This window comes from Ochotona princeps, chromosome 25, assembly GCF_030435755.1.
Source record: "Ochotona princeps isolate mOchPri1 chromosome 25, mOchPri1.hap1, whole genome shotgun sequence".
Lineage (NCBI taxonomy): Eukaryota > Metazoa > Chordata > Mammalia > Lagomorpha > Ochotonidae > Ochotona > Ochotona princeps.
The window spans coordinates 26459429-26475656 of NC_080856.1; the positions used below are offsets into that span (position 1 = coordinate 26459429).

General features: G+C 49.7%; 1 protein-coding gene across 2 annotated transcripts in view; it reads right to left on the bottom strand.

The window, feature by feature from the left end:
* Positions 1-16228, bottom strand: part of CNTNAP2 (contactin associated protein 2) — a 1058280-nt gene that overhangs the window by 96199 nt on the left and 945853 nt on the right. For both annotated transcript variants that reach the window (XM_058654907.1, XM_012930541.2), the window contains one exon: positions 6904-6997. In XM_058654907.1, the coding sequence (XP_058510890.1) occupies positions 6904-6997 (94 nt within the window). The remainder of the gene's footprint in view (positions 1-6903; positions 6998-16228) is intronic.

Sequence of the window (16228 nt, forward strand, 5' to 3'; positions counted from 1 at the left end):
GCTGGCTCCTCGACTCCCCTAGGGGGACTGTGCTTCAGCTGCCGCCTTGGTCCGTGGCTTCAGACTGTCCCACTCCTTTTCCCATCTCATTTCTGTGCTCCCCTGATTGTGCTCTGTGGCGTTTGTCACCTAGACAACTTTCTTTCATGTAAATCCAACTTCCATGGGGCTTCTTGTAGGAGAGCCCAAAACAAGACAGATGATCACACAATTCACCAGTCCACACTGACTCGCATTTTCATCATGAAAATGAATCCTCTTCAGGCCCGGCGGCGTGGCCTAGCGGCTAAAGTCCTCGCCTTGAACGCCCCGGGATCCCATATGGGTGCCGGTTCTAATCCCCGCAGCTCCACTTCCCATCCAGCTCCCTGCTTGTGGCCTGGGAAGGCAGTTGAGGACGGCCCAATGCATTGGGACACTGCACCCGCGTGGGAGACCCGGAAGAGGTTCCAGGTTCCCGGCTTCGGATCGGCGCGCATCGGCCCGTTGCGGCTCACTTGGGGAGTGAATCATGGACGGAAGATCTTCCTCTCTGTCTCTCCTCCTCTGTGTATATCTGGCTGTAATAAAATGAATAAATCTTTAAAAAAAAAAAAAAAGAAAATGAATCCTCTTCTGGCAGGAGTAAACTGGGACCATCCTGGGCAAGTGAGGACATGGATCCTTAGAAAGTCAGCTTTGATGGCAGCCCTGCCTGTTACGGTTGCATTTGTGTGACTTGCTTGGTCATGTCCCAGTTCCTTTGCAATGTGACCATGTCTGGAATCTGGAATAGGGGGCTGGGGACCAGATTTTGGCCAGTAGCAGGCAGCAATACTTATAGATGCAATTTTGGGGGCTGGGTCTTATAGATGTTTAATATTCACCTTTGCATTTTTTTTAACGCCCTTTTTTGCAGTCCAGAAGCTCTGCTGGGAGCTATCATAGGACAACCATGCTGTGCAGCTATCTTGGAGGAGCTGAGACCCCTGTCCCAGGCGTCTGGGCAAGCCCCTGGCCCAGGCGTCTGGGCAGTCAGCACTTGTTGCCAGCTATCAGAGGCCATTCTGGCTCTTCAGCCATCCTCACACCCTAGCTGAAACCGTAGCAAGAGGTCTCCCCACCTTGTCATACTACAGAAGGTTAGAAATCACACATTATTTCAAGCCACGTGGATTGTTATGCAGCAAGAGAGGACTGACAAACTCCTTTCTGCCCTCCACTTTACACTGTTCCTTTGCCCAGACACTTCTAACTTTCCACGCAGGTGCCTAGCACATACGTCAGGGCCTCTCGGAACACCTTCCCTTGTCGTTGGGCTGCTAAGCAACCCCCTGCTTACTCCCAAAGAATTTTGCCCTCCCATTTTCCACTTGTTTTATGCCACTTGCCCTTGTACTTCTGTCTTGTCTCTTTTTAATGTTTTTCATTTTATTTTAGGCAAAGAGAAAGTAAATGAGCAAGAATGAGTGAGATTTTATATTCATTGATTCACTCCCCAAATACCAGCCCAAGGCTGGGCCAGGCTGAAGCCACATCAGGGGCTCCCTTATGTGTGGCAGAGACCCAATGCTTGAGCCACTCACTGCTGCATTCTTACAGTGTGCAAGCAGGTGTCTGCATCAGAAACAGATCTGAGACTTAACCCAAACACTCCGATGTGGAACATAGCTTCTCAGAGGTGTCCAGCCTACTGTACCCAACACCCCCAGCTATCTTTTCATTATCTCCTTTTCTAGCTGGAATTGAAGCCCCCCAAAGGCAGAATCCACAGCTGACTGAGCACTGTAAGACCTGTGAGTTATACAACGCCCGGCATCTAACATATGATCCATACATTACCTACTAGGATCAAACAAAAGCATGTTGCACATGTACAATGGAATCATTCTTGTGCTACTTTAAAAATATACATTATTTTCCTGAATCCTATGAAGTAGGAGCCAGCTTCCTTCTTAATTTAAACTTGACAAAACAGATGCAGAAGTTTAAGTTGTCAAAGTCACATGGCTGTCAAGGGTTAGACGAGTTCAAGCTCAAGTGTAGGGAGCAATCCCTTCCTAACTGCACTTTTAATGGTTTCAATGTTTTGGTTATATACATCTATTTTCAAAGAGCAGAATATGGAAATAACTTAAATACAAGTCAGACAGAATCAGCAAGGATGCCCAAATGCCTTCTCACTCGCAAATCTCTGTAGGAATGTTCCAGGTTCTTTCTCCATGGAGAAATGAATATGATCATTTACTTACAAGCATCCTTCTTAACTGCAACAGAACTTACAATTTCCTGTGGGCGCATCAGCTTTTCCACATCTATAGCAGGAATGTCAAGCCCAAATCCACCTTACACAGCCACAATCATCTCCACTTGGTCCAAAGAGCCCAAGCTGAGGTCTTTTAGAACACAGGAAGTTAACAAGAGCTTTTCTGGGTCTATCTCATCATAGTGTTTCAAGGAGTTTGGCTCTTGATGTCCTCCAACTTTGAAGACAGTGCATCCCTACACCTGTGGCACAGCTGTATCACTCCCTCTGTTACCTGAGTGAGCACGGACGCAAGCCGAAGAGCCCTATCCTCATTCGGGTCCCCGTGAGGCACAACATAGACTGAGAGACCGGGACGTGGTCAGCATGGGGATGTTGGGTAGTGGGGCACACTGCAGACACAATGGCTCTTAACTACATTGTGTAGTATTACCATTACCGGTTAGGGCTGACTAGGTCATGTCACATCGACACACAGCCCTGAATTTTTTGAGACAGGAGGCAAAGGTCTTCTCTTTAAGCCATGTGGTTCTTGCATGTCAAGGAGGCTGTGCGTTCATTGTGATCACAACTAGATGGCTCCATTGCCCCAGCAATGGGACTCCACGGATGATGGGACTTCATTGCCCAAGGCTCACCAGTCGACACGCCAAAGGACCCCAGAGGGTCTTGCATTCGCAGTGGAGGATTCTAACTTGGAAACCACACACATTTTTCTACTGACAACCCCTTGGTCAGAACGGTTCTGTTCAGCAAGCAGCGAAAGCCCTCTCAAAGTATAGCACTTAACTAATAGCTGAAGACTTAAGAATGTGCTTCATGTCAGAAAAGTTTTGGAAATCCCTAGAATAAGGAAATCTCCAGGTCATACTAGTCACAATTTGGGTTATAATAGAAATCATACAATGGCTGCCAGTAGGGACATGTTTGCATAAGGAGATGGTTTGACAGATATTAGCATCTAGAATCAACAGGACTTAAAACTGTATTGAATTCGAATAAATAGACATTCATCTTTAATTTCGCCACCCCAGACACACTCATGACAATGGTCAGTTTTGTATCTAACTTCTCGCTAAGCATAACATCCCAAACTTACACAGAGGAGTCACTTGATGATAGAAAAGGCTTACTTCCTAGGACTTACTGTTTATAGCAATGGCACAAACAGTTAACTTGCGGGAAATGAATAGAAACAGACTCAGAAATAACTTTCTCGGATTAAAATGAGTATCACCACACACAGGGAAGTCACAGACAGCATATACGGACATTCTCTTGGATTTGGATTTGTAACGCGTCCACAACAGGTTCTGCGAGCAGGCAGCTCTGAGCATGGTTCGACCCTCGATCTTCATGCTGAATATTCCCACCATACAGCTTAAGGTTTCAAGTGTACTTAGCTCTAATCTGGCTTCACGTCATCAACAAAAATGCTCTCTGTATTCAACACCCATTTCCCCTCCCTCGGTCTTTGTAGAACTCTGTCAGTAACGGAGAGCTTACTACTTCAAAAGAGAAGACATTAGTCCAGAGAGGCAGAGACACAAAAACGGATTGAGCTCCCATCCACTGGTTTACGTTTCAAATGGCCACAATTTGTTAAAGGCCAGAAACTCCATCTGGGTCTCTCATATGGCTGGCAGGACTCGGATGCCTTGAGCTATCTCCAAGGCCTCCCCTGGTCTGAGTTAGCAGGAAGCTGGGCTGGGGAACCAGAGCTGGAAACAAAAAAGCCAGCCACTCCCATACACAGCATCTCCACCAGAGTCTTAGCCCCCAGGCAGACACTTCCCCCACCACCCAGTTTTGAAGAGCTCTACCTACTTGGGAGTTCTTACACGGAGGAGCAACCTTTCTCCTCTCAGCTTCCACTCCTTGTTCTACTTCCGGACTGCTGAGTAATCCTTGATCAAGTCTAATCCTTCCTTTACTGTGGAAGGGCATCCCCAGATCTCTACCTGCTTGGCCTATGTGGGAGGTCATGGGCACACTGCACACCGTGTCCTCGGGGGAACCCCCTGGCTGTGGTCTTAGCTCACCAAGACCTCAACCTGGCCTGATCGCTGTGGGCTGCACCTCATTCTTTCGTCTCTGTCCTTGGATGAGCTGTGCTGGGACTTCCTTGATAAGGAACTCTGAGAACTCAGGTGCGGTCCATGTTAACTGCCAGCCTACATGTCGTGTATGACCCACAGCCTGCCTGCCAGCCATGCGTGGTGAACATGAGCTGCAGCAAACCTGCCAACCAGGCGTGTTGTACGTGACCTGCTACATGATTGGAGGATGTAGAGAGATAGACATGCCTTCTAGCCAATTACAGTGTCATTGTTGGGCGGTAGGACTGTCAGGAGATGCCCTTCTGCCTGCCCCTTTCTTAGCCTGTATAAGCTTGTGCTTGCTTTAGCATAAACAGACACGCTCCCTCAGACTGTTTCTGGTGGTTCTTACTGCTGAACACTGCCCACCTCACCCTCTCAGTGGTCGTGGGGGCCTGCTGATCAGGAAACCCCCAAGAGTTGCCAAAGAATGAAAATTGATTCTCCTCTGTTGTCATCCCTGTTCCTGTGAAAGTGGCTTTCTGTCTTTTCCTTTGTATTTTTCTTAGGCATCATCTTGTGTTTACCTGGTCTACTCACAGGGTTAATATCCTTGCTCTGCAGGCAACTCTTACTCACATAGCTTATTATCCACCTAAGGATCAGCACGCAACATGAGCGCATATCAAACTTCATCAAACCAAACCCAAGGTTTCTTCCCTTCTGACACCAAGCACCTCATTTTCTACGGGTGCTCATTCCCCCCATAAGTGCAGGAATTAAGTTTTTCTCCCTCGTATCTCATCTCCTTACTTGTATCCCATCTTTTTAGCCTGGCAAGATGCTTTTCAGGTGTTTTTTACCATCCAGGATATTAAACCACCCCTCTCAGCTCTATGTCATTTGCAAACATACACAGATGATTTCTGTTTTTACTCAAAGTACTGAGCGAGATGCTGGAAAAGCCATGAGTAGGGAAGGGAAACTGATTCAGCCTTCAAATTATGTTTTTCTTTTTTAATCTACAGCTTTCTTGAAAATGTATCACTGACGACCACAAACGAAATGTCTATAGTGACGGTATAAAGCTCGGTGGTGGTCTGAAAGCCCACGTACATCTGGTGAGTTTCTGGAACCTCACCTTGCCAAGCATGATTTCTACTTCCTTAGGAGGATGCAAAGGTATTTAAGGATCGATTCTAAAATTTCGCTGCTGGTTGACAAGTGTCCCACTGCCCTTCCCAGGCAGTATTTCCTCCTTTCCTTCTTCCAATGATCTACGTGTCCTTTCCCAAGTCTTGCCAGAAATCTCAGTGTGGAATCCTGGGAGTCAGCGAGACCCATCTCTTTCACGGGATCAATTAACGGCTGATCTGATGAGGCAACCACGTGGCAGCATCAATCTCCGGGAATCCTTGCTGGATTCCGTGAGACAACTGTCACTTGTCCAGTCCCTCTCCGCTGGTGGGGATTTACACAGCTACAGAAACACAGGCCATCTCTACCTAGAGTCAAGTGAGTTTTCAAAGAAAAAATTTGAAATGCTTCTTTCCAATCTTTCCTATTACATGATCAAATAGTTTAAGAGGTGGTCAACGACTGTTAGCTTCCCAGATATCAACAAGTTTGTTTGTTTGTTTTTGCCCCTCACCGTATCTCATCTTTTTCTCACTTGTTCATCACTCTGGAAGTGCAGGTGGTTTCAGGAAGCAAAGTGGGATGTTGAGGTCACACACTGTGCTTCTCAAACCCTGCTCCCCTAGTCACTGGCTGCTCCACTTCAAGCCAGCGGTTATCAATCGGTGGTGGGGTTGGGGGATGCTTGGTAATGTCCGGGGACATTTCTGATTGTCATAGCTGGGGGTACAGAGAGAGGCCAGGTCCATACGGCACAAGACAGCTCCGAGACAAAGAACTTTTCTGATCCCAAATGTGAATTATATGATTGATGGGAGATAGCCGAACAACAAGCCTGTTCTGAGCCTGGGTTCCCATGCAGAGTGGGCCAGCAAAGCAGTAAGAGCTGCATGGGGTTTTGAGCCTTGCATGTTACACAGCTGTTGCATGTTAATGCACCCAGGAGACAGCAGATAACACAATGCTTTGGTCCCTGCCCCGCAGGGGGAGACCAGGCCAGGGTTCCTGGCTATGGACGTGAGCCCGGTTCAGCTCTCACTGCTGCGACTCCCTGGGGGGCGAACCAGTGGCTAGAAGAGCTCTCTCCTTACCTCTGTCTCTGCTGTCTTTACCTCTGACCTCTGCCAGTCTGCCTTTTAATCAAATCATCATTCTTTTGAAAACAACCCCAAACCGTGGAGCAGACAGCTATGGTCTTGTTCAGCTGCATGGCATAAGTAACACTGGCTGTGAGTCTCCAAACCCAACCACCAAGCCTTTCAAAGGTGAAGCAGTGGCTGTAAAAGGCGACGCATCCATGATTCCCCCCCGCCCCCTAACCCTTCCATCTGTTAACAACTTCCTCCTACTGAGACGGCTCACGACTGACCCCAGGGAGGGGAATGAACCTTGTCACTTTCATCTAAGTCACATCATCTCAGGTCATTGTCGTGCAAAATGTATTCTTCACACACACGCATATCCCAAGAACCACATCCTTACCGATAACTTTTCCGAGGAAGAGCGACTTGGGAGAGTTGAAGAGCGTGTCCGACGAGCTTGGCAGAGAGTAACTCACTGAAGGGTAATGGTCAAGCTGCAGGAAACAAAAAAGGAAAAAGACATTTTTAGAAGAACGTTGCTGTCCCGCACTGGAATGTTCAGACAGCAAGGCAGAGACGAGCTGAGGTCTGAGAGTGGCCAGGGGCAGCACAGTGCCCTTGGAGAGCAATGGAGACGTCTCCAGCCGCGTCAGAGGTACACCTGGGGAGCAGCCTGCCATTTACTCGACCAAGCCCTGCCCATACCCCCAACACATACCCGAGTAACTCTGTAGGACGTCCCAACCTTGCCCTGCCTTCCCCAATAAAAAGCACACCAGAATTCTCCTAGCACCACGTGGGTTATGGAGTTCAGCAACACTCGGTTAACAAAACCTCCCCAGTCTTCCGCACTCCTGCCCTCCTGGGAAGGTACGCCAGGGAATCCCCCTGCCTGTGCCAAGGGCACTACCCAGTCCGATAAGGTCCCTTGGGAGGAATTTTACCTATTTCACTCCGTGGAGCAGAGTGCTTGTCCAGGGGGAGCGTGTTGGCGGAGGGCGATGGAGCAGGAGCGCGCAAGCTCCGCGCTCACTCTCAGAAGCCCCAGTCTGCATCCGAGCTGCTCTCCGCCCTTTCCCAAGATGCCCGCGCGGCCTACCAGGTGCATTGCTTTCAGCTTTGAGCCCTCAGCCCTGCGCAGAGGTTCCCACCTGGTCTAGCAACGTGTATTCCAGGCCTCAGCCCTTTGCTGAGACGCCCACCTCGTCGACCACCTGCTCTTAGCTCGGCCGCTCTTGGTTCTCTCAGTTGCTGGGCCTTTGCTGAGAAGCAGGCCTAACCGGTCTGTCGGCTGCACTCTCTGGATTAGCCTGTGTCACCTGCTCACCGCAGCGAACAGCTGGGCACTTGCGCATGCTGTCCCAGGAGGAGCCCGTCCACCTGCTGGACGCTGGGCCTCTTTAAACCGTGTGACCCTGTGTGCCAGGCCTATCTGTCTCAGGCCTGAATTCTTCCCTCCACAAAGACAAGAACCTCCATTCCTGCCCTCTGCTAACAGAGTCACATCTTCTCTGGTAGATGAAACCAATTTCTGAACCCTGCTTCTGGGGTATCTTCTTTGAGCAGCATTGATTGAAATGTCAATCTGAGAAAAGGGAAGATCTCTCCTTTCACTGGAGCTGTTTGAAGACCACGTGAACTTAGCAAGCGAAGGGCCTGTCAGAGCTGTTCCCCAGCTGACGCACATTTCGTGGGGATAACTCGCCGCACTTGTCTCACTGCGGACAGGTGTGGTGGTGTATGGGTTACCGCCACTTGTAATGCTGGCGCCCCACAGGGATGCTACGTCTAAGCTTGGATGCTCCACTTTCCATCCAGAACCCTGCTTATACTGCCCTGGAACAACAAGAGAAGATGACGTAGGTGTTTGGGCCTAAGCATGCACATGGGGGACCTATATATATATTTTAAAGGTTTATTATCTTTATTGGAAAGGAGGATATACAAAGAGGAGGAGAGACAGAAAGCTCTTCCATCTGCTGGTTCACTCCCCAAGTGGCCACAATGGCTGGAGTTGAGCTGATATGAAGCCAGGAGTCAGAAGCTGCTTCTGGGTCTCCCACGTGAGTGCAGAGTCCCAAGGCTTTGGGCTGTCCTCGACTGCTTTCCCAGGCCACGAGCAGGGAGGTGGATGGGAAGTGGAGCAGCCAGCATACACACCAGCACCTATATGGGATCCTGGTGCACACAAGGCAAGGATTTAGCCACTAGACTATTGTACCAGGCTGTATGAAATTCTTAACTTCCGCCTTGCCCCAGCCCTAACCTCAGCTCCATCCATTAAAACCATTTGCTGAGGTCAACCATAGAACAGAAGATGTGGTGAAGTATGCTTGGTTCAGCATTGACCTTACAGCACAGCTGGGCCAGTGCACTGGCAGAGCAGGGAAAGCCACCCCTGTAACCCTGGCATCCGCTTCTGATCCAACTCCCTGCTAACATCTGAAAAAACAGTGAAACTCGCCCCAAGCGCTGGGGCCCCTGCAGCCACATAGGAGACCAGTCTGGGCCAGTTGCAGTCACTGTGGCCACTGGGGATGTTCCTGTCTCCCTTCCTCTCTGTAACCTGTAGCAATGATCCCCCATACACAAAGAGGTATTCATTTATTTCTAGTGCAGAGTTACAAAGAGAGAGAGCTCTTGGAACCACTGGCTACAACAGCCCGGACTAGCCCAGGCGGGAGCCAGGAGGCAGGAACTCCATTCAGTTTCTTATTTATCCACAGGGGCCCCAGAAGCACGCGTGCCACGTTCTGATGCCTTCCCAGGAGCACTGGAGCGGGCAGCTGGGGCTGGATGGGAAGTGGAGCAGCCAGGATACGAACCAGCCAGCACATGGGATGCCCCGACTGAAGCTGCTGTGCCACGATGCTGGTCCCAAGCATGACTTTGCTTCAGGGTCCTTGGCCTGAATTGCTTTCTCCACTTTTTGGTGCTAACCAGCTTCCAGAGCAAAATTGGCGCTGACTGTGCACCACGGCACCCGACATTCACAGACAAAACTCAAGAGAAGCTGGAGTGCAAAAATATTTTGAAATCCTTGCACACGATGGGCCTTCAAAAAATGTACGGAAAATATTGTGCAAAAAACAAAGCAGAGGTTACAAAGACTCTTTCGTTGTGTTCCCGTTTGCTGCCCACCTGCTCGGATCAGCCGCAAGCACAGGTGTGGGCGCCGAGGAAGCCCCGCGCAGCGCTCTACCGTGGAGGTGTGCCTTCCATGGAGCGGGCAGCGGTGCTGACTCGGACTCCAAGGCCTGACGGGGCCAGGGTGCCCTTGTGTAAAGCCAGAGCTCTGCCCAGGAAGGGGTGGCGGCAGGGAAGAAGGACGGAAGGGAGGGAAGTGCGTGAGCCTCCCTCCCACGCTGAGGACCAGCTGCCTCGATGGTTTTCACCTGCGGAACTTAGCGAGCATGGGGCAGCTCTGATGAGCGGGCACTGAGCCGGCGCATCCCAGGGGCTTGGGAGAGACTGACCTGTACAACTGGTACTGGGAAGAGCTTTTGCAACATGAGTCCTAGTGTTTGAAAAAGTCCGGGCTGGGGGAAGAACTATGAAAACTCACACCGTGCTTTTGACTTCTACAAAACCAAATGCATCAGAGCAAAATGCCCGTTTCGTCTTTCTTCAGTATTTCCGGCTCTCTTACTAAAGTTCCTTTGCAGTTTCTGCAGCTGCGCATTGTCAAACTGCTCTGCTGCCATCTGATGGCGGAGGCCGGTCACTACCGCGGCCTCTCGGCCAAGGGCCACCTGACCCAGTCACACCTGGGAATACCGTCATGCAAGAACTTGAAAAGTGACTCTGAACGATAGATTTTCTTTTCTTTTTTTACATTTTTCCCTTTTTAAAAAATTTAATTACATTGCATTATGTGATACATTTCTTATGCACTGGGATTTCCCCCCCCCCGCCCCTCCCCAAGATAGATTTTCAATATGGGAAAAAAAAAAGTATTTGCAGGAAAGAATGACTTGATGATAATTTAAGAATGCATATTCTTTCAATAAAAAGGGGGTGGAATGCAACTAATACACTCTCTTTTTTAACTTGCCGATGTGCTATAACTCCCTGCGTGTCTGCGTGCAGACCTGGGTGTGCCAGGTCTTCAGGCGCCCTGCAGGGTGCCCGGGTGGTGGGCTCTGGGAGTGTCCTCAGGCAAAGCCCAGGCGGGCTCAGCATAGGGCAGTTTCCTACCCCCTTCTGACCCGCTCCTGTGGACCCAGACCCCGTGGGTCTTAGGTTATTTGTATCAAATTCGCAGTCACATACAATTCCCAGTCTCTATTTCTAAGTTTTCCCCTTTCCTAGACCCATACAGTTAGTTGGTGATTTTCACATACATTTCAAATTTCATTATTCTGTTCCAAAACACAGTAGTGCTACCCCGAAATGTCCGACTCTTGATTCTGTCATACAGCATACTGATGATGCACCTGATTTTGACTATTTAAAAATAGGACAAGCACTTCTAGTCTTAATTCATCAATAAGGAAGTCAGTATTTAAAACAGATGTGTGGGCAATGATATATGCCGTTTTCATCCCAATGTCTGTTAGGCTAGACATTTTTTCTTAGAAATTAGAATGGAAGACAGAATACATTCTAAAGAGACACGGAAGGTCTGTAAGACTCACAAAAATCAGCTTCAGTTGACAAAGCAAATTCTCCAGTGAAAGAAAAGGGGTTGGGGAGATGGCTGGGAGAGGAGTGTTAAGAGAAACGCCCTTATCCCCGGGGTCCAAGGTCTCCCCTCTCCTCCTCTCTCTGTTTTGTGGCCAAGAAAGAGGTGAGCGACCAGAGGGACACGCACTGGTCTTCCGGAGAACCGGTTCAAATGGACAGCGTGAAGGGATGGAAAGTTCTGGAGCGGAGAGTTTGCCTAGTGTCACCACCAGGTGGCAGTGTTCTCCGCCACAGACACCCCATCCTAGCGGCAGCAGGGGATGCGCCTCTGCGGCCAAGACCAGCTCCCCCTGGGGTGACAGCTGAAGGGAAATGGGGTGCGGTCGCCAGAGACATCCACGTTCCAGCTGCAGAGGGCGAGTGCGCGAGCCTCCATCCCAGGTGACAGGAGTGCAGCTGTGCTGTAGGGCGGGGTCCAGTTATTGCCCAGGAAGCCTTGTCTGCAGTGAGGTGGGCGGAGACTGAGAGACCTGAGGGATGCCCCCAGCAGTTGGAGAAGAAACAGCTGCTTCTCTCTGGAGTCCCAGCAGGAGCCCTCCTGCAGTCATTTCTCATCTCCAGATCTGACCACAGACCTGTGCTGTTTGTGGTCATTCGTGGAAGGAAACGGGCTGCCCCACGGTCAACCTCTCCCGGCAACTTCTCTGCCACAGCTCTAGGGTTCCTTCCAGGTGCAGTGCACACTGAGCCTCTCTTATGGAACTGCCTGGCGGGTCCAGCCAGAAGGGACACTCGTTTCTTTAACCCCTCTCCACTCTAAGCCCAATTCCTCTTCACTCTGAAAGTCACCCTATAGGCCTGGCACAGTGGCTCAGTAGTTAAATCCTTACCTCGCATGCACCGGGATCCCATATGGACACCAGTTTGTGTCCCAGTTGTTCCACTTCCCATCCAGCTCCCTGCTTGTGGCCTGGGAAAGCAGTCAAGGACGGCCCAAAGCCTTGGGACCTGGCACCGCCTGGGAGACCTTGAAGAAGCTCCTGGCTTCATATTAGCTCAGCTCTGGCCATTGTGGCCACTTGGGGAGTGAACCAGCAGATGGAAGATCTTTCTCTGTCCCCCCCTTCTCTCTGTAAATCTGCCTTTCAAATAAAAAGTCACCCAAGGTCTAGGGGTCCCCTGTGCCAGTTGCCAGCACCCCTTCCTATCCCTCTCTCCTCTCCCCCCCGCCCCCCCCATGCTAGTCAGTGTTCACTCCTCATTGGTGAATTCCAGAAAGTTCCTGGGACAAAGCACATAGAGGATGATAAGCTTTGTGCCCGGGTCCGGGCAGGCGCCTGCGGGGCTCACAGAGCAGTGTCTTAAACCATCTGCTTTGCTTGTCAAGTGGGCACAAGGTTGAGCTTTCCTGGGAGATGGTACCAGAGGCTCATTGCTGGAGGAAGAACATCTGGAAGTTTCCAGCACAGGCTGGAAGGTGGTAGGGCGAGGGTTGTTGACAGCAGAGGCCCTGGGTGGAGCCTACCCCAGCCACAGGCCAGAACATGACTTCTTAGAACCTTCCAGCTCCGCCAGAGGGCAGCCTGGCCACAGCCTGTGGGACATGAAGGCTGAGTGGTTTGTCCCTGCATGGCCCATTTCTTCTGAATGTGCTGCTGTCTCCTGCACACTCAAGGTGACTCCCAACCAGCCCCTGCCGCTCTGAGAATCACACATTCTCCCACTGAGGGCTTGAAGGACTGGACTGAGCGGAAGGCACTTTGGAGAAAAAAAAACAAAACAAAAAAACCAGAACCATCCCCAGGAGGACGCCCTCCATCTCCCAGCGACGGGGGAGGGAGAAGGCAGCGAGCACCTGGCACACAGCCTTGCCACGTTTACAGCTTTGCTGCCTCTTGGCTGTGTGTAACCGGGAGAGTGCCTCTCCCAGGGGAGGCTTGTCAGCTTCTTTCCCAGGTACAGTCAGCTGCTCCCAAGGGCCAGGGAAGAGCTGGACCACACCAGAGTTTGTTAGTTAGCCACAGCCCCTCAGGCTGGTGCCTCTAGGGCTTTCTGTGTGGCCTTCTTCCTATCTTTTTTTTTTTTTTAAAGGTTTATTTATTTTTATTGGAAAGGCACCTTTACAGAGAGAAGGAGAGACAGAAAGATCTTCCACCTGCTGGACCACTCCCCAAGTGGCTGCAATTGTCAGAGCTGAGCCGATCTGGGGCTGTTTCCACGCAGGTGCAGGGTCCCAAGGCTTTGGGTTACCCCCCACTGCTTGTCCAGACCACGAGTAGGGAGCCAGATGGGAAAGTGAAGCGGCTGGTGCAAGAACAGGTGCCCAGACGGGATCCTGATGCTTGCAGGGGGAGGATTAACCAAGTGAGCTATCATGCCATTCCCTGCCCCCCCATATTGGTACCCTTTATTGTACTTCATCCTATATTTTGAATATTTGCACTTGAAAGATAAAATGCAATGAATCAGATACAGCAGGACAAGTTCCATGGGAAAGGCCCACAGACATGGCGTTTTATTTGAGCAGAATTCCACCGGCATTGCCAGGTGGCCATCACGTCTCAAACGAACCCTGGTGCATCTGCATGGTGAAGCGTAATCATTTCAAGGTAATTTCTTTGGGGTCCAAGTGAGCTGTTTGGCCGTCCATTTAGCTGGTGGTCATCTCCCTGGCAGTTAAGAGGCAATAAGAGATTGCATGATAGAGCCTCATTAAAATTAAAGACTGTGACTGCATGTGCCCCAGGACAACCTTAAGGGGGCACTCATTTGTTCAACATTAACCATTAAGCCGTTAAAAGCATACCGATTCAGGATGGGCCTCGTGTCTTACACACCGAGTTGAAAGCTTAAATGTGTGCTCAGGTGGTGTTTTGCGATTTCAGTTCCCGTCTGTTTTCAAGCCAGTTTGCCTTGGCAGACTTGGAAGGGCTGTCTCCAGTCTGTTGATGTTTTGGGAAGGAAGTGGTGATGAGAGAGGAGGAATGGAAAAGAAAACACCCAGTGTGAATTCCCCAGGGCCGGAGGAGGAACTGGGGGTGGGGGCGGCCACAGGTCAGGTCTGTCCCTGCTCTGGTCACGGAGGGAGGAATTCTGGGGTGCCGCGCAGGGACGCGGGACTGCTTCCTAGGGGAATAGAGACACTTGAATTTAGAGAAGGTCGTTCTACCAGTGTCTTTGTTGCAGGTTGGACATGAGTGGATCTTAGACAGATGTTGGCTCTGAGAATCCACGAGCCAGGGCCACTGAGGAGATTCTTGCAGGCTGACTCCTGGGCTCCCAGTGCAGGACAGCTGTGATGGTCTGGGGGCGATACAGGCCTTGGCTTTACCACTTTGCAACTTCAGATGCCTCCCTGGCTTCTGGCTTCCCCGCGTAGAAAGCAAAGAGGTTATGGGCCACATGATATTTGAGGTTTTGTTGAAAGCGAAGGAGTCGTATTTCCCCAGGCCTCTGGGTTCTCCTTGGATCTAGCTTAGGAGCCCACGTGGAAGGTGCCCTTCCAGGGCCCTCACCCGCTGTGGCCAACCTTGATGATGGATGGGGGAGAAGGTCATGACCCTGTAAGAATATAATCACTTTACAGGCAAGTTTGAGGCTGTGCGTGTGTGTGACACGTGATTGTACTTGGGACCCCAGCAGATTTTCCTTAGGAAAGTCCTATAAAGGTCAGGGTTAGTGAGGGGTTCTCAAGCAGATAGGGGGTCTCAGGGGCCCCGAGTTGATGCCTTCCTTCTCACAAATACAGAAGAGGAAATAGAATTCCAGCGAGAGTTAGGGAGCCACCTGCCTAGGAGGGCGTGGCGTCCAGCTCAAGAGAAGTGATCATTTCTGGAAATGTGTGAGGCTCAAGAAAGGATTCAAGAGACAGATCTGCGTGATTTCCTTTCCAGAGGTGCCAGGAGGTCTCCCTGATGGCCTGATAGGCCATTTTAAAATGAAAGGTATTATAAATACTTTTCACTATTGTCCTCATGCGATCATTATTCTGGTAATGTAATCGGCACAATAGATCCGCCTCTTAAGGTCAAATGCAGTTGAAACCTTGCAATTAAGAGAATTAATGAGCCTATTAGGTGATTCATGTTTTATATATAAAACATTCAAAATAATAGAAAGATTAACCTTCCTCGCATTGATCTACTTTCTCTAGCTTAATGCGCCACCTACTGGAAAAGTACGGAATATTACTGACAACGTAAGACGTTACAGCAAGAAAGAGACCCAAGTAATTATGAGGCTTCAATACAAAAATAAATAAGAAGCATACAGAGACTGAGGAGACGACTAGAAAACTGATTTTGTATCGGAAGATCTGTGTGACTTTTACTAACATTTATGAGTGGGAGGAGAAATTCTCATTTCACAGCTGATATAACATTTCTTTAATAGCATTAATTTCCAAGACATTTATAGCATGCTGGTCCCATCCCTACATACTGCAAGCAATCCAAGGATGATCTCCCAGCGCCTGCGCTGCAGGAGCACACCCCAACAGCAGTAGGACGGACTCCTGAGGGTGCTTGCAAGACAGCTAGTGAAATACGGGAGGGGAGGACAGTGGGGAGGGGAAGCCCCAATGCCCATTAAACTGTGTCACAAAATAAAGGACAAAAAGTAAAACTAAAAGAAGCAGCCGCAATGTCTGAACCAGTATCTGGGAGTTTGATTTCCTGTCTTCTTCGATGAGATCTAGTGTTATCAGCCTAGTCCATCGTTTTGCTGTATTTTAATATTTAAAATCATTTCAGCATCCATCAGCTCCAATCTTAGGCACGGGACTACTGTAGAGGACAATTTACACCATCATCAAGGACTTTTACAGGAACTTGCAAAAAGGCTTTCCAGGAATAAGAAAAAAAAAACCTACATGGGTGTGAGGGGAAAGGCAGGAAAAGAGGAAAGAAAAGTTAGAATTAGCAGAACAGATAGCAACACATCCTGCTGAAACTGCAGAGTAGTATGGCTATTCGTAGTTAATGAAAAGAATACGTCTGAGTGTGAATGATTGTGAAAAACGATATGGACAAGGTGAAATGACTGGGGCTTTGGTCTTTCTATTCTTCCGCGCCTCCGTAATCTTAATGTGTCAAGCACCT